At 30.1% G+C, this 19,304-nt stretch overlaps 2 protein-coding genes and 1 long non-coding RNA gene across 3 annotated transcripts; 1 reads left to right on the forward strand and 2 right to left on the reverse strand.

Annotated features, from left to right (window-relative positions):
- Positions 1–587: 587 nt before the first annotated feature.
- Positions 588–1,571, reverse strand: LOC140174602 (uncharacterized). Its single transcript, XR_011864337.1, has 2 exons — positions 1,166–1,571; positions 588–1,072 (listed from the first exon to the last, which is right to left on the reverse strand). It is a non-coding gene; the product is annotated as an uncharacterized lncRNA (long non-coding RNA).
- Positions 1,572–5,413: 3,842 nt separating this feature from the next.
- Positions 5,414–6,207, reverse strand: LOC112707165 (glutaredoxin-C9). Its single transcript, XM_025758787.3, has one exon. The coding sequence runs from the start codon at positions 6,024–6,026 to the stop codon at positions 5,550–5,552; it is 477 nt and encodes a 158-aa protein (XP_025614572.1). The 5' UTR covers positions 6,027–6,207; the 3' UTR covers positions 5,414–5,549.
- An 8,979-nt stretch (positions 6,208–15,186) lies between these two features.
- LOC112707166 (uncharacterized) lies at positions 15,187–18,240 on the forward strand. The gene is made up of 4 exons (XM_025758788.2): positions 15,187–15,346; positions 15,444–15,498; positions 15,584–15,710; positions 16,520–18,240. The coding sequence occupies exons 3-4, from the start codon at positions 15,598–15,600 to the stop codon at positions 16,857–16,859; spliced, it is 453 nt and encodes a 150-aa protein (XP_025614573.1). The 5' UTR covers positions 15,187–15,346; positions 15,444–15,498; positions 15,584–15,597; the 3' UTR covers positions 16,860–18,240.
- Positions 18,241–19,304: the final 1,064 nt, after the last annotated feature.

The following is a 19,304-nucleotide window of genomic DNA, read 5'->3' on the forward strand; positions in this document are numbered from 1 at the left end:
AGTTAGGCTAAATGCACCATTTAGCGCTCCATATGTCAGGCTCAATGTCAATGACCAAGGAGTTATTGATAGTTCATAAATCAAAAGGCCACCTGTAGTTTTTCAAGAAACAATGAGTGCAGCAAGCCAAGCCACAACTACAAGGTTAATGAATTTTATGTCAACACTTGAATTTGTTAGGAATTTTGCTTCTGAACCAACATCTTCACAGCTAATAAAAAAATCAGAAGTTATGACCACTATTATCTTTTTTGTATTTATTTTGAACATATGATGTTTTGGTATCTTTAGGAGTTGCTTTTGTGTTTATTGGAAACTTAGGATATTTTAGACATGTTGTTCAGGTTGAAAGAAGTATTTAGCAAGTAGCAGTTGTTTTTTTATTAAAATACAAGATTAGTTATTAAGAGATTAGAAACTCTTATAACATGAATTTGTACATATTTGGTGTAATATTTATTCCGATGGATTAAAATAGTTTATTTTATTGATGTTAATGATATAGAACAGGTTATTTTCTTGAATTTGTTAATGATATTATTGAACAGGTTATTTATCTAATTATATTATAATTTATATTAGTGCACTTTCAATAATAATTATGCCGCATATTCTCATTCAAGTTTTGAAATTGTATTAATTTCTTCAACCACATAACATATACTAAAAACTCTAAAACACTGCTAACCATACAACATGTGAATTTGACTCTAAATCTATAATTGTACTATTTCAATTCTTCAACTCTTAAACGAAACTTGGTATACAGCATTTACTTTAACAGAGAAACCAAGTTGATAATTATCCGAATTCCCATCCCAACGGCTATCATCAACAAAAGTATTTCAACTCTCTTCAACTTCTCCTTCGATTCTTTCTTTAGAATATGCAACATCTGCAACACTAGCTCATCACATTCTAAAGAATATCCTAACCTTCCCTTGCTTTTAGCCTTTGAAATTTTTATCTGCAAGTCCCATGACCTGCTATTTCCAGAACAATTCTCTCCATCAATGTATTCCTCTTACAATTCATCAATCCACTGAAAATATTTATAGTGCATATTCTTGTTCTGCTGTGTAACAATAATAAAGAATAACGAGGAGAAGAATCATGAAAAACCCAAAAATATTACTAAATTACCCAATAATAAATTCATACTCACCTTTCACATAGGCATCGAAAGAACCATCTTCCTGCTAAGTTGGTCCTAGTATTCGACTTCAGTATAACAAGATGAAGAGAGCAGAAACATGTTCTGTCGTATGACTTGCTACTATATTCATCGCACGTATTTTCTATCATTGACAACGTCCTTTGATTCATTCTGCCTCTACCTATGGAAGAACCACGCATCTTTCTGATGAAATTCCAATTTGAAAATTAGAGTTCTATGTTAGGGTTTTCAATTTTATAAGTTTGGCATGTCAGCATGCCATTGTCTATGCAAGAAATTTTTGTTTGCTACCTCACTCTTTTTCGTTAATCTTGAACAGAGCAGTTAACATTTGTGCATTTTTGTCAAAATTTTAAATTTTTCAGGATATTTTTGTTGATAATTAAAATTTAGGTATATTTTTGCCAACAACAAAATAATTTGGGTGTATTTTTTGGTAGTTTATCCAGTTTTTATTTAAATTATGGTGGAGACTACGTGCAGTTAACTTTCTGTGAAGTTAATAACTGAAAGTTGTCAAATGATAATTTAGTCAACCCTATTAAATTATTTAAGGACTCTGAGTTATTAACTTTATATGAAATTAACAGCGTCTAAGTTTTTACCTTAAATTATATATTAACTAAGCTTCTAAGTTCTAACTTGATATAGTTGATACAACTGTTTTTCTTTTCCCTGCGTATGTCACGGGTATGACATTCAATTTAGGGATGTCAATGGGGCGGGGCGGGACAGGGGCAGGGGATGCCTCCCTGCTCCCCGTCTCCGCCTCCAGAATTAATCCCCGTTCCCGTTCCGTTTCCCAATAATTGTCCCCATCCTCGTTCTCCGCAGGACCCCATTCTCCATCTCCCTATATTTAACATTCATATAGAAATTATAATAAAAATATAAAAAAAATCAAAAACAAACTACAAAATATTATTACAAATACACAAACATATCTTATCCAAAATTATAAGTCCAGAAATATAACATAGTAAATCATAATCCATAAAATAAAATCTTGAACAATAAGATTAGGGTTTTTCAACGAGTAAAATTACTAAAAAAAACCCCTATATTAGAAATAAAGTAAGGATTATTAAGTAAGTTAAAAAATTTGGAAAATTATCGGGAATGGGACAGGGATTCCCGCTCGAGTTCCCGCGCTTGTCTTAGAAAAAATTCGCTCCCATCTCTATTCCCATGAAAAAAATTTCAAACCATTAGAGCCCCATTCAAAACGATTTCCATGGAGATTCCCACTTTTTGAAAATTTTTGACACCCCTATTTCATCCCTTGACTTTAAGCTCCGTTTGATTAGTGTCTCAAAATTTTGAGACAGAGACATACAAATATATATATATATATATATATATATATATATATATATATATATATATATATATAGACATAGATATAAAAGGACAGTTTAATATTAGATTTGTTTAATTGAAAAGACATTGATTAAGAAACATAAATACTCTTTGCATAAAAAATCAGTTTTGTCCCTCTTCTTTTTTTTTTTTTTTCTTCTTCTTCGGCAACAAAAAATTATATGAAGCAAACCAATTTTATCTTCCTTCTTCTTGTTTAACATAAAGCAATCAATCCAACAAAAAATGTCAATAATCAAATCTAATTGAAAATTTAATATTATTTCTCATCAATATGCAAGTTTTATATTTTCTTCTTATAAAAATCAAATTGTATAATCAGTACTCTAGAACTTTCAATTCTTTTCTTTCTTAAAACTTAAAAATTTAAATTCATATTATATTTTTTCTAATAAAAATTTGCAAACCTAGAATATCTTAAAATTTTTTTCTTTATAAAAAATAGAAAACCCAAAAACCTAAATTTTATACATCCAATAGTTGAGAGAAGAATAAAAAGAGAAGAGATACTGAGAGGAATATGGGTCATAAGCTTTATCACGATGGGATTCTAATCTTTTTAGTTGAAGCTGTCATGTATGAATAGAGAGGAGAAGGAGTTGGTGGCATTGCAGAAAATGAAGAGAAAGTAGTAACAGGAATTTTAAATTGTTATCAACGTAACAAAGAAGCTATGGTGATGGAAGGAGTGGTCTGCTCGCAATGTTGAAGAAAAAATGTAGAAGAGAATAGTCAATAAAGAGAATAAAGACCAAAGAAAAGAAAAAAGAAGAATTAGATTAAAATTAAGAAGGTTAATTTTAAAAATAAAAAAAAGACAAAAAATTATCATAAAAATTAGTGTTTATATTTTTTTTGTATCTCAATTTTTTTAAAAAATATTAAATATATCTCTATTATATCTATTTGTGTGTAAATATGTCTTTAAAAAATTATATCTTAATAATCAAATAATAAATAGATATTACTGTGTTCATGTCTCTGATGGAAATAGACCAGAAACAAACACGGACTTGGGGCCATTTCTATACAAATACAATTAATACGCTCATATAAAAATTCTATGAAATGTGGAAGGATCAAAATTATTTATTATAACTTAAAAAAAAAAAAATTATTTCTTATAAAGGACGAATACGGAAGAAAGTTGTTGTTTATTAGTATCTGACAACTATGCCTTGGTTTTCCATTGTCGGCGACGCACATAGTTAAGTAAAATCTGCACGCAACGCAACGGTACGCGCCACCAAGTCCATGAGTACGTTGTACCCTAATTATCAGTGTTTTACTGATTTTTTTTTGTTTTTATTTTTTGTCTAATGTCTATTGTCTGAAAGTAAAATGTGGTGTATCTTTGTTTCGAACAGTTATTAATCCCTACAAAACTCCTAAAATATTAAAGTTATAGTTTTTTTTTACATCGGATATATATCAAAATTGAATGAAAAATAAATAAGTGAAACAAGAATTTTAAGACAAGAATATATAAGTAAAATGTAAAATATAAAATTAATGAAAATGATACTGAAATAATGATGGTAGCTAGAAAGAATAACATTATTGAGAAAACCAACTTATATATTATTTAGAATTTGATTTGGTAAAATTTTTTAACGAAGTGTTTGCGTAAGTTCTCCCTTTTATATTTGGTAAATTAAGAAAAAGAATATGTTTAAAATGAGCACCATAATTCTATACGTATTAGATATACTATATTTATATAAATCATCAGATTTTATTAAATAAAAATTAAAAGTTAATATAAAAGAAGGATATTAATAAACTCTAATAAATACAAAATATTCTAATATATGAATAAATATATATTAATACACAATACTTTAAATGAAAACATAGTTTTTTTTAAATAAATAAATATAAAACATATTAATACAAAAATATAAGTATTTTTTATTTATTAAATTAATCATTATGCAATAAAATTTGTATAATATTAAAAAATTATATTAAAATAATATTTTAAACTTCAATATAAAACTATAAAATAATTAAATTTTATTTTATATTATTTGATAAATAATTAAATTACTATCTTTAAAATTGGTTAACTATTAACTATTTTTATTAAAAATATTATTATATAATATAATTTATTCTCAAATATTTGTGAAATTTAATTTTTACTTTCATTTAATTTAATTTATGGATATATATATATATAACTAATGAATAAGTATTTATCTTTCTCTTTATTTATTAAAAATATAATTATTTATATGTCTTTTTTTATCAATTTAATTTTTTTAAAAAAGTAATTTCATGACATGATATCAAAATTTTTATAATTGAAAAATCTAAAATTTAATTTTGTTAAACAAAAAAAATAGCATAAGAAAAATTTTAAAAAATTATACAAAAAATACAAACTAACTAAAAAAAATACTCATTTGAGATAACTTATAGAAATATAATTATATAATTATTTGTGCTCCTCTTACTAATTTAAATTTTTTGAACTAGTAATTTCATGATATGATAAATTTAAATGGTGTTAATTATCAATTTAGTATTTAAGAGATCCAAGCATTGAACAAAAAAACTTGCAAATATATTATTGACAAAAAAATTTTTTGATTAATTTTAAAATTTGTCAAAAGTGATGTTGCCTTTAAATCTTTTGGATACCAATTTTATTGTTAACAGATCATTTTATCAAAACATAATCGAAGAATAATGTTAGTGTGTCTCTGAAATCTGATTCTATAACCGTGGATAATACGGTAGCAAATAGCTAGCAATGGGTAAGCTATTTAACGCAGCTTTTATATCATATAATTCTTCTTCTTCTTCTTCTTCTTCTTCGTTAAATGACAACAATATATACATCGGAGTTAATTTACGTTTTCAAAATAACCAAATTGAGAGCTTCACGTTGTGATGATTTCAATCAATTACAGTTTGCAAAATACAAGTAGGGAAATAAATTAAGCAGCAGCGAAAAAAATACTAATGGAGAATGAGGCCTCAATGATCATAGCCATAGGGCCCCAGCTTGTTTGAGAATGGGAACCAATTCACCAGAAATATGAGTGGCCATGATACGATCCAACCCTCCAAACAACTTTCCACCTATAAACACAGCTGGAAACTGAACCTTGTTGTTATCGCCGCCGCCGCCGATTGCTTCGAGTTCTCTTGCCACGCCTTCTTCGTCTTTCTCTTCCACCTCGTAAACCGCCGGGTTGACGCCGAGCCCCAAAAGCAAGCGCTTCACCACATGACTCATGCAGCATCCCCGCCTCCCGAATACTATCACCGCATTTTCTGACACCATGTCATGAACCATCTTCTCGGAATCTTTACTAGCGAGATCCTTTTTGGGAGAGAAGAGAAAAGAGAGGGTATTATTATTGTTGTTGTTGTTATCAATGGGTTGGGAATGGATGATATTTAATGGCTGTGGGGTGAAGTGGGTAGTCCATGACCTGTATGGAATTGCTTGATGCATGACGAAATTGATAATATGGGCTTTAAATTTGGATGATGAGTACACAAATTAAATGTGATGATGAGAAGAAGCAAGCAGATATGAATGTGTATGTATGTGGTTATGAAGTGGGTAGGTTTTGGTTATGGTTATGGTTTTATGGTACTTATATGGCTATGCTTTATGGAATTCAATAATTTGGTTACAAGGGTATTTATATATGAGGTATTGTAAAGGGTGATGATGAACATGATTTTGAAAGGGTCATGGTTCACTATTACGTCAACGGCCAAATTAGGCATAAATTATTTATTTTAATATTAATTAACGCGGTGGTATTTGGTCATATACTTCATACTTGTTGTGGCTGACGTTTTGGATTGTGTCACTCCCTCGCTTCCCACAGCTTTGCGTTTTGTGTACAATTGATTTGGACGGCGCCCAACTTGTTTTCCGACTCTTTATTTTTTATTTAATAATTTAATTTTGATATATTGTTGTAATGTAAAATAATTTTATATGCATATTTAATTATATAATATTATAACAATAAAAATAATTATTTTTTATATTAATTATGTAAATAATTATAAAAAATAAATATAATTGTATAATTATATAAAATATTTTATACAATGAACACATTAAAATTAATTTTTTTATTTAATACAACAAAAGTGGATAAAAATATAAGTTTTCTTTTAAATTATTTTTCCAATTCTATGATTCTATCCATTTGGTGCCCAATCTCAGAGGGCCAAACAGATATTTGTCTACGTCATTTTCTTATTTATGATGCACATGGTGGAGTTACACTTCCCCACATATATTCTAGTTTTTCTTTTTCTTTTTTTTTTTTCTATAGCATTTATATGCATGCTTTGTGGTGTACAATCAACGAACGTTTGCTCTTCTGCTAATCTTTTTGGCGTTCTAGAACTAGCATTTTCAATGTCAAAATTTGCTGAAATAAAACGTGGTGTAATTTTCGGGTAAGATTTTATAAATTCATAGTGGATATATCAACATTAAAAGATTGATTTGAAATTGAAAAGTACCTTGAAATATATTTTTGAATAATGTAATAAAGTTCATATTTGATATATTGATAAAAGTTATAATATTAATGAGAATTAAATAATTTTTTATTTTAAGAAGGAAATCGTTTTCAAATTGAAAAGTAGAGACAATAGATAACTCCTATGCTACATTGCTATCTAACAATTTTTTGTGATGCATATAATTTTGGCACTTTAACTAACAAATCTAACTTTGTTGGTGAATTAAAAGGAAGAGTACAAAATTGTGTTCATAAGAGAGCCATAACCCCAACGGCAATAACATTAGTGAGGTGCAGTGCAAGTGACACACGCCGAAGCGTTGACGGAGGAGCAACATATGACGTCATCCTATGTCAGATACGGTGCCCGCCACGTGGCAAGATAAAACTGCATGTAATTCGTGACGTCAGCACGTTTGGATGTTGGAACCAACCAACTAGGGGGCTGTCATGTTGTGCCACGTAAGCAGTCAAGCTTTCCGAGTGATTTCCGTCATGGCTGCGTTGGAATTTGGAGCACACTAGTTCCACCTAATAGGCGGTAAATTCAGTTATAATTATCAATTAGATTTTGTTAGACAATTAACTTGGATATAGTGAATTATAATTAACTAATTAAAAAATATGCTAATAAAATAAAAAATAAAACAATTGTTTACTATTTTATTTTTTAGAATTTTAAAATTAAAAATAAAAAAATTAATTAAGTTGATTTATGTTAGAATTAATTTTTAAAATTTTTCTTATCAAAGTCATTAATCATTTAAATAATATTATATTATTGAACTATTGGTTCAACTATTAATTTATTTATGGAAACACATGTATTAAATATAATTTTATAATTATTAATAATGTAATTGTTGTCAAAAAACAATTTAAATTCAGTTAAAACATTATATGTATAATTATTAAAAATATTGAAGATAAAGTGGTCCGATTATATATATTGAGCATTCATATTCTTCCACGATTACATATCATCACCAATCGAATTCGGTTCCTTTCGTTACGAAAGCAAATACGCTGTACATACCCCATTAAAGTAATCAAGGTTCAAAGAGTAGTTATTTTCCTTTCTTATTCTGGACTAGGTTAAACCTATAAGATATAAAATGCATAACATGAAGTCCATATGGCGTATAGTATAATGTAACATGATTATCAAATTAAAATTTAATACGTCAAGCATGACATGGTGTAACTATATCTAATTGCGCATATTATACTAACACTGTCAGCTTAAAAAACAAGAAGAGAACAATTGAAACTTCGTTTTCTATATGAGGTATGAGATGATGAGTATGCAATGAACGAAACAAAACAAAAAGCGGCATCTAGTTTTATAATTGTATAGTTTTGCTGATCATATTCCTATTTGAACCGATTATGTATCAGCTAAAATTATCATGTAGCATGTGGGTGGAACCCATCGTCGGTAGAGAAGTGTTCTAAATTGGTGACAATGACATGGAAAGCTTATTCTCAATAATCCTCAACGTTTATTCCATGAATCTATGGTAATAAAAAATTACAATAACCTATTCAAGTTTATTGATCATTTATATTAAATTTTGTCAAAATTGAACATTAATATGCAATCATTCCAAGTCTTATAATTAGTAGAACTATTATCTCAAAAAGTAATCATAACTAAAATGCTTTGGGGGAAAAATAAAACAAATTTATAATAGCTCTTGTTTATATACATTTAGAAATCTGTATTGCTTAAATTTTAATTCATTAATCCAATAATGTGTTTTGTTAAAAATTATCCAAATAAAAGTTTGATTTAACTAGTATATATCTCTAATTAAGCACAAATGTTTTTGATAGTCATTAAATTGGTAACGAAGGTGTCGATTACAAGTAAAAAATAATAATAATTAAGGCCGAGTTATGACTCATAATACACAATAAAGACCAAGTTAAAAGGTGACAGATCACAGCCCCGAATCTTTGTCTGCTGATCATATGATCCAGGCTAAACTTACAAAATAAAATGAATCATAACTCGATTAAAAGATAAGTGAATAATGATATGGTGAGCCCCCAAGCTTAGCCGGATTATTATGTCGGCACTTATTCAAAAAATAATTGAGTGGTAAGAGTTATTCAATCAAAATAGTTGTGTGGGGATACTTTTCCACTTAAGAACAATTTTAGCATTTGATTGTATGTGAACTGAAAAGTTCAGAAATAGATATCCATTGATAGAATCGATTGTATGATCCGAGGATATAATGGTTAATATGTCTTGGAAATTTTTTCGGCCCACAACAGCTTACTGATGAATTTCTTGCTCAAAGCAATTAATTATTGAATATTTATAATTTATAGTGAAGGTCATATGACATGAATAAGATAAATTGAGAAAATGAATATGTACAAAATAACAACATATATTGAATAATTTATATTGTAAAAATAAAAGAGTTCAAAGTAGAAAAATATATCTTGAAAGTTGATAATTGTAGAGAAAAAAACAATATATATAAATGTTATACATGTCAAATGTAAATTATTTAATTTTATTTGTTAATATTTAAACTTTATTTCATAGAATTTGTTAATAAAGTAATAAAATAATTAATCATTTAATGATATAATAAATTTTGATTAACTATGAAGTATATTTCTTGTGCAAAAATAGCAAATTTGCATGTTTGTAACTACTTTTTGCTTAACTTTTTGCATTAAACAAATAGTAACATAAAATTTAATAGCATAAAGTAAATAGTATAATAGTTATATACAATTAATTCTTTTATGGAATCCGATTTTAAGATTTGAACTCATCATTACTGTCATTTAATTGTATAAATGAAATCATTAAGCAATAAGAATATAGTACATAATGAAATAAAAATTCAATTGACATAGTTGTTATATGTCATTATTGTATAGAACATATATATATTGAGGTTTGAATATAACTAATATAAATCAGTAAGTATTAATTACACAAAATATAAATACAAAAATATGAATAAAATATATAATTTTATTTGTATAAGTAGGCAACTTTAAAAAAGTTAGCAAAATTGATAGGCGGGTTTGTATTCGAATTGATTAAAAATTGAGTTTTTTTTCTTAGATTGATTGAAAGTCGAATTTGTTATCGAATTGGTTGAAAGTCGAGTTTGTTCTCGGATTGGTTGAAGGCCGAGTTTGTTCTTGGATTGGTTCATCGATCAATTATGATATGTGAAATATTATGATATGTAAAGTGAAGTAATTCAAATGTATAAAGCACATACTTTATAAAAAATTACGATAGATTAAAATTTGATAAAATGTATTAAATAAAATCTTAAACAAAATTGTTGAAATTGGTTAAAAAATTTGAATGTAATTCAAGTTTTATGAACTTGAGGGGAGTAGAAATTATTTTACTCGTTCCCACAAACGGTGCCAATTGTTCTTGTGTGGATGAACTTTCGAGGTATAACTTGCCTTAGAGAAAATTGAACTTGTCTCTTCGCCTCCAAATAATGTATATCTAGGCAATAAGAACACGGAGGGTGGGTACCTGCAAAAGACACGCCAACGGTCAAGTCAGTAAGTGTTTAAGAGGTATAAGAATTCTATGATTATAGAATGTTAAATATGAAATAAAACTTATCATGTGTGTGTCATTATGTGTTGTTTTTGAGATTAGATATAGAAGGTTCCTTTTATAGGCATAGAATTGATGAATGATATTCATGTTATGACCGTTTGGTAATTAAGATGGAAATGATAGTCATTAAGTTGGTAACGAAGGTGTCGGTTACAAGCAAAGAATGAACAATAAATAAGGCCGAGTTATGACTCATAATACACAATAAAGATCGAATTTAAGGTGACCGATCAATGTTTATGATGTTACTTGAAACCAAAGTGAAAATGGACCTGGATACGAGGTCCAAATGCTATTGGATAACAGTTTTTATTTATTTTCTAAGACAATGATAAGAATACGATACCTGCAAAAAATTTTGACGTCTAACTCAGTAAGAATTTAAGCAGATTTTATAGAATATTTAAGTATTTATAGATTGTAGATGTGACTCTATTCATTCTTTGGAGATGACTTTAAGAGTGTGTGTGGTTGGAGGAATTATAAATAATTCCTAAAAATTTTAAGATGGAAATATCATATGTCCATATTTAGTTCAAAGTTTGAAAAGCTATTTTCAAGCAAGTTTGATTACAAAGAATCAAAATACCATCATTTCAATTCTTACCTTTTTCTTGAGTATATTTGATTCCTATGAGAATAAAATCTTTATAACAAAGTAATACTTAAACTACACACATCTTAAATGATTATAGATGGTTATTCTTTTATAGAGTAAAAAATTACCCCATATATTGGGTTGGTTATCATCTTGGCTTGCTTTCCAAATTAAGTCAAATACAGATTATAGAGATCCGTATCCAAGCTAGTCCGACCCATGTGAAAAGGCTACATGGATTGAGTTCGACATTATTAGGCCGACTTTGTACGACCCAATTTTAAAGATAGCTTGTCTTGTTAGTGAAAGTCTAATAATATTGAACCCAATTCATGTGGTCTCTTTTACATTATGAATTAGACTGATTTTATGTGCTTAATTTTAAAAGTTATTTGTCTGTTAGTAAAAATGTGAATTGAACTTATGTTTAATAAGCTAAGTTTAAGTATGAACAGACAGTAATATTAATAAAAACACTTGTCAATTAAATTAATTTGAGTTGATTGGGTGATCAATTTATTTATCTGTTTAAATAAAAATTGGAGTTTAAATTTTGTTTTGTATATGTAATAATTTATTAGCTAAGTTTAGTCTCTTAAATAAAATTTAAATTCGTATCGGATTAAAAAATATCTTAGATAAAAAAATACTTATAACCAAAATCCATTAAAATTTAATACAGTATAACGATTCCTTTAAGTCTACTTTTTCTGGGGATACGAATAAATAACTAAATTTATTCCATTGTTACAGAGTGAAAAGGATAATATCAAGAGTATTCTTCAGATAAGAAATTACTCTGAAATGGTCAGTGGTGAAAATGCTGGTGCATGCGTTAACGGGGGACCGAACAATATTATAGTCCCTAAAAAATGCATTAGAAAAAGGACAAAAAATATGTGAAAATAATTAATGAAAAATGATAGGAGATTATTATAATTTATTTTTTTGTTATTATTTAATTATTAATTAAATTTTTTTAGTTTAATAATTAAAAAATATATTTTATTTTATATTTTTAAATATTAATGATTAATTAAAAAAATTTGATAATTTTTTAGTATTTTTCGTAATTAATATCATATCACTATTGTGCATGAAGAGCTACGTTGTGAACTAAAACCATGGATGGGGCCGGGAGTCCCGGAGTGCGCGAAATTGCCGATGGTATTGAGAAGAAGAATCCTAAACAATTATTATAACTTACCATCCATGCTCCATACAATTATTTCATGCGCTAAGCTTGCAGCTTAAAATAGCCGCCACACAGTCATTGGAAAAATGACTAGGAAATTCGAATGACGGCACATATTGTAAGCAGTAGCCTTTTTTTTCGCATTTAATTTTTCACCAAAATGACGACGCTTGCAAATTTCGTAGCCAATAAAAATACACAAATGACTATATTTTCAGGAATCAAATGTAAAACGAACAGGTTGGTGATCAAACGCTGAAACCAGAGTAAATAACTGAAATGGAAAAATGTGAATTTATTTTTGGAAAATTTCTGATGAACAAGTAGAAACGAAAAGTAGTGTCCGCCCGTTATCAAAAGAAGAAAGCGTGGTAATCATAATATTTATTTGGAAATCCAGTGATTTTAGTGGGAAACAAACACAGAATGAGAAAAAAATCGAATTATGGTCGTCAAGCTCTTTGCTGAAAAAGTTATAAATTTAACGATAATCATTTTTATTTTTTATTTTACTAATATTTTTGTTTTACATGTTTTTTTTAACAAAATTTTTTTAGTTAAGTGAATTAGAAGACTTTCAATCTTATACATTACACTTATGTATCAGACATTCCCACAACATACTTACACATACTGCATGAATATATACTATAAATTTTTAAACAATATCCAATCTTAATTAGAACTCGAATCCGAATACAACTTGAAAGAGACATATAAATATAAACAATCTTGAAGAAGAGGATGGAAACTAAAAAGAATGGTTTGTGGGCTCAGGATTCGGTAATCTCAGAACTTTTGGATTACTTAATGTTGGCAAAAAATTCAATTTCATCACCTTCCAATCGATTGGATTACATTACCAATCGATTGAATTTGGCTAAAACTTCAATGTCATCACTTTCCAATCGATTGTATTTGGCAAATCCATGTTGTTTTCGTGAATTCAATCGATTGAGTAACAAAAACAATCGATTGTTTTTAGGTATTCATTTGATTGGAAAGTATAAGCAATCGATTGGTTTAAGCGAAAACCATTCTACCTTACAACTTTCAATCGATTGTTTTGTGATACAATGTAATTCAATCGATTGAGTTACAATTCAATTGATTGTTTTGATAAACTAATCGATTGAATTTTAAGGAAACACGATTTGGAAGCCATGAACGAACGTCACGAGATCAAATTTAATATTTTAATCGATTGGAATGGCCAAAAGCTTTATTAGGATCAATGGAGGATATAATTGGTTGTTGTTTTTGTATTTGATTGTTAATAAATATAATAGATAATTGATAAAATAATAATTTATAAAATAAAAAATAGTTTTTATAATTAAATAAAATATATAGGGTTAATTTATAATTAAAATTAATTCAAAAACTATGTAACAATTGTTAAAAACACTCTAAAAATATGTTTTTTAATAGGACCATTAAGTAGTCCAAAAGTTCTGGAACCACCGAATCCTTAGCCTGGTTTGTGGGTGTTTTTATTTATAGTTGATTCATTTGATTGTTTGGGAGGGATATGATATACCATTTTTTTTGTCATGGATATGATATACCATTTGAACCAAGCCTTCAACTACGATTGTGGGGGTTGTTCTTTTTTCTAATACACTTGCACTATACACTCGCTCACACAACAGAATTTATGGGCCTATTGTTTTGCAGGCCGTAATGGGCTCACAGCCCAATGAAAAGTTCAGGAAGATATTTATATATTTTTTGTGTATGGCCAGTTAAAAACCTTTTGTAAGATTCATGAGCAAAAGAAAAAAAATTATTGGTAAAATAAAATGTTGTCAAACCAACTTAGATTGGTTGAATGGTCAGCTAACTCGTCCGCTTAAGCAAATGTCGGGAGTTTAAATCCCACTTTGTGCATGCAGCAACTCATTGGCCAACGGCAGCTTCTTAAATGGAGCTCAGATTCGCAACAGATTAGTCCTTAACCTATCGGGTAAACCAAAAAAAAGTAAAATGTTGTCATGTATTCTATTTTATTAGTGTGATGATCCGTGCAATTGCATCAAATCAATGTATTTTCAAAATTTTTAAATAAAGAATATTAGAATATAATTAAAATATATTGGATAAAAATACATATATTTTATTAATATTTAAATAATAAAAAAATAATCAGTATCATAAAATATAATAATCATTCAACATGTTAATTAATATTATAACATAAAATTTAGAGAACACGATAAATATATAAACATATAATAAAATAATAGACTAAACTTACTGCATACAATATATATACATAGGGTATAATAAAATAAATTTATTAAGAATAAGTATGAAAAATTTTAGATAAAAAATAAGAATTTAAAGAATCATAATTTAATAAAAATAGATTTATAAAATTATGAATAAATAAAGTAAAACTTAAAAAGCACACGATTAACTTTAAATATATTACTGTTTAATAATAACAATATTCATACTATAAACTCCGCTAAATTAGCGAATAATTAGTCAATAAATTAATTTTTTTAAAAAAATTAGGACTGTGAATTTAATAGTAAAATAGTATAGAGCTAATTAAAACGAGAATTTTGACACCAATTTTAAAGGATATGGCCTAAGATTGGGTCGAATGGACCGAATCGGACCCAAAATGGACCCAAACCCAACCCAACGGCCAAATTCACTTTAGAATAAGCATTCTTCTTCCTTCCATTCAGCATAAATGCTGAAACAACACCAAGAAAGGGGAAGAACACATACAAACTCACAAACCGTCACCAAAAATTCAAATCCACATAACTTTTGATCTGGAGCTCCGATCGTCGCACCGTTTGCGGCCACGCGACCTCAGTGACGAGCTCTACAAAGCCCAATACCAATCAAGGTGAGAAAATCAAAATCCTAACTTCTATTCTCTCTTCTTCAATTCGGGAATAGTAAGATTTTTGGGTGTTAAGATTTTGAATAAATTGATGTTATAGGATCAAAATGAGTTGAGGAATGAGTGGGCTTTGGTTTGATTGAGACACATACAAGGTAAGGTTCATAAACCCTAGCCAATTTCAGTTCTAGTATGTTAAATGTGAATTTTGAGTATGTATGGTGATATATGTGAAATTAGGTGTATAAGTGTATATGTTGGAGGCTTGGTGGTCATTGGAGCTAAGATTTTGGTGGGTTTCTCTAAGCTTGAGGGGTTATGTGGTGACTTGGGGGTTGCCTTGGACTAAATATAGTAATCGGCCAAGGTATGGTTTAGGTTTTGCGTGTTTAATATGTAAGATTTTGTGAAAACTTGGACTAGAGCACTATAGGATAAGTTGAAACGATTAATTGTGTTAAATTATTAGTCTTTATGGTATTGATGGACAAGTTGATGTGGGCATATGTTGAGTAATTGGTAATGTGGGTTGAATGCAAATATATATATATATATATATATATATATATATAGTTTCTCCTCTTGTATGTAAGAATACTTTGTTTATGTACCTCTTAGAGGTTTTATGGAGAACTAGCTAAGGGTTTTGAACATGTTCTTTTGGGTTATTATTCTGTATATATATGTACGTATATGTTCTCCGACCAGCCTTGCCTTCACAGGCTAAGTCAGGAGCTAGTTATGCTGTGTTCTTGGCCCTCTACTCGTATCATCTGTACATACATGTTATTAAACTTTAGTTTTCTTCTCATGCAAGTAACCACGTTTTCTGAGGGTTGTGCTTTTGAATTTTTTCTGTTTTTCAAGGCTCCTAGTTAAGTATCTCTTTATATATATAGAGGTTGTAATACCTTACTATCTCGGTCTTATGACTTAAGCATAAGATTAAGTATGGTAGGGTGTTACATTATGGTATCAGAGCAGTTCATTCTTATAAAGCCTGAGGATGGACTGAATATGCCTTTGTGCATTCTCTGTGTATGTGTCTATGTGCTATTAGGATATCTAGCTGATATATGTGGCATAAACGTTCATGAGCATGCATTTGGAACTTAAAGTACTAGAGTTGCGATATTGAGACTGATCAACTTAATATCACTTGTTTGGTGTGTATAGGAACCAAATGTTGACTCGCAGACGCAGACGCAGGCGAGGTAGAGGCAGACTAGGCAATGCTACGCCTGAAGCGACAGGGAATATTCCTAATCCTGTAGACTTCATGGCTGCTCTAGGGAATATGGCCGCGGCGATGCAAGTGACAGCCGAAGCCCTGGGAAACCAAATAAATAATGGTAACAATGGCAACAACGGCGATGATGGTCCTATGACGCTTTCCTCCTTCCTAAAGGTTCAACCTCCGACCTTCAGAGGAACCTCGGACCCTACTGATGCGGATAACTGGATACAAGCTATTGAGCAAGCATTACAGGCTCAGCAGGTTAATATAGAACAGTAGATTGAGTTTGGGACCTACCAGTTGCAAGGTGAAGCTCAGCATTGGTGGCAGGGCATGAGGCGCATTCTGTAGCCTGATGGGATTGTGATCTCTTGGGAGTTGTTTCGAGAAGAATTCTATAAGAAATACTTTTCCAGTTCAGCCAGAAATGTTAAGGAACTTGAACTGCTTTATCTGAAACAAGGCCAGATGACCATTACTGAGTACACTAGCAGGTTTGAGAAGCTGTGCCATTTCTCACGGATTTGTCAGGGAGCTCCTGAGGACTTTACTGAGTGGAAGTGTATCAAGTATGAGGGAGGCCTTAGGAGCGATATTCTGAGTTTCGTTGCACCGATGGAGATCCAAACCTTCTCTGAACTGGTAAACAAAACTAGAGTTGTTGAAGAATGTCTGAGAAAGACGACATCAAACAAGAGTGATCACCGAAGCTTTGTTAGGGAAGATCACGGAAGAAATTTAGCGCCTAGAGGTCAAGATTTCAAGCAAGGCGGAAATACTCCACAGCAACATTAAGGATAGAGTAGCTTCCGGAGGTTCAATAATAACAATAACCACGGAAAAGGACGCGGAAAACAGGCTCAGTTTTCGCAGGATGACTTGACTTGCAAGAGGTGTGGAAGGTACCACCCGAACACTCAGTATAGGGCCAGTTGGGATGTCTGTTATTACTGTGGAGGAGCTGGGCATATGTCCTGGAATTTCCCAGAAAAGAAGAGTCAGGATGCTAGGAGAGCTCTGCAGGCAGGACGAGCGTACACTATGAGGGTGGATGGTGCTGAGGGCACAGATGCTCCAATTAGAGATAATGATGAACTAGTAATTAAAATTTGGACTGCTTTACATGATGATGCTCTGTAACACTTATTATAATCCTCCACCCAGCTGTGAGAATTGTGACTTCCAAAGGATTGATCGAAAGATGACTTTTAGTTATTGAAACAAAACGGCATTTGGTTAACCTTGAGGGAGTGGCTAGGTTCTTGAAGAATAATAACTAGAGTTATGTAGTAAAAGAGGATTGGGAGAGTAGACATACAACTTGAGTCATAGGTTAGGGATAGAGAGTGTTGAGAATGGTATGATGACACTGTTGGAATCGAAGGAACTCAGAAGCTTGAGGGATTATAAAATAGACAACGAGATCCGTTCAATAAAGTGTTTTCGGTATGAAATACCAATTGGACCAGAGAGCACGTTAATGAATCCTTCCGAGTCGACCTGACCTTCTTTTGTAGCTTACAATAGAATTCTTCCCCGAACTTCTTCTTAAATAATAACAAATGGATCAACTCCTAATCGTATCCCTGACTTGTACGAATCTTGCTCCTTCCAAATGAATCCGACATTGTCTTGTCATAATAATGTAAATTCGTGAATCTTAGAAACTTGCCGCAAATGGAATTGCCCTCTTTCGTAAAACAGGTAATCTGTTGACATCAGCTAAGATTTATTTAATTTGGTGCGCTATATCTTGTCCTCAACCAGCTCAAATCTCAATTATTCTCTGAGAGTGCACCTTAACTCCTTCTTGTATATCTTGCTAATCTCTAGAACTTGCTGTACCCACCATATAGGGCATCCCTTTACTCTACAATAAATACCGTTTCAATAATTCAATTACCTCTGGATTTATTATCTTTACAAGCTTGAATTAGCATCACGTATAACGCCTAACCATAAGATTAAAGAAATGGCGGTCCCTTAATATTCTTCCACACATTAGAAAGCATTACTGTTTAGACGCTTGAGAGCGGAAACGGCTTTGAACTTCCTCAAGAGAAATTAGTTACGTATTCTTAAATGTTACTTTAACAAAATAAAAATCAGTGCACAATTAAGGTTAAAGGATTAAATCAGGATGTATTGAACTGTTTATGATATTAGTATGGATTAAGAATCAGAATGAGAAAACACACCGGAGAACTTGAACCCAAGAAGAGAAACGACCAATGTGCCTATCTCAAATTACTAAATTTGAATTTTGGGGGCAAAATTCCTAATTAGGTGGGTAGGATGTAAACCCCGCTAAATTAGCGAATAATTAGTCAATAAATTAATTTTAATAAAAGAAAATTAGAACTGCAAATTTAATAGTAAAATAGTATAGAGCTAATTAAAATGAGAAATTTGACACTAATTTTAAAGGATTTGGCCTAAGATTGAGCCGAATGGGTCGAATCGGACCCAAAATGGGCCAAAGCCCAACCCAACAGCCCAAATTCACTTTAGAAGAAGCATTCTTCTTCCTTCCATTCAGCATAAATGCTAAAACAACACCAAGGAAGGGGAAAAAATCATAACATAAAATAAGAATTCCCCGGAGAATGAACTCCGGGAAGGTAGTAGAGTAGGGATTTGTATGATAAAATAGAATTCATATGATAAAGTCATCAAAATGAACAAGCACGACTCAATAAAAAAAAGATTGATTCTTCGTTATAG

Source organism: Arachis hypogaea, chromosome 8, assembly GCF_003086295.3.
Source record: "Arachis hypogaea cultivar Tifrunner chromosome 8, arahy.Tifrunner.gnm2.J5K5, whole genome shotgun sequence".
In the NCBI taxonomy this organism is placed as follows: domain Eukaryota; kingdom Viridiplantae; phylum Streptophyta; class Magnoliopsida; order Fabales; family Fabaceae; genus Arachis; species Arachis hypogaea.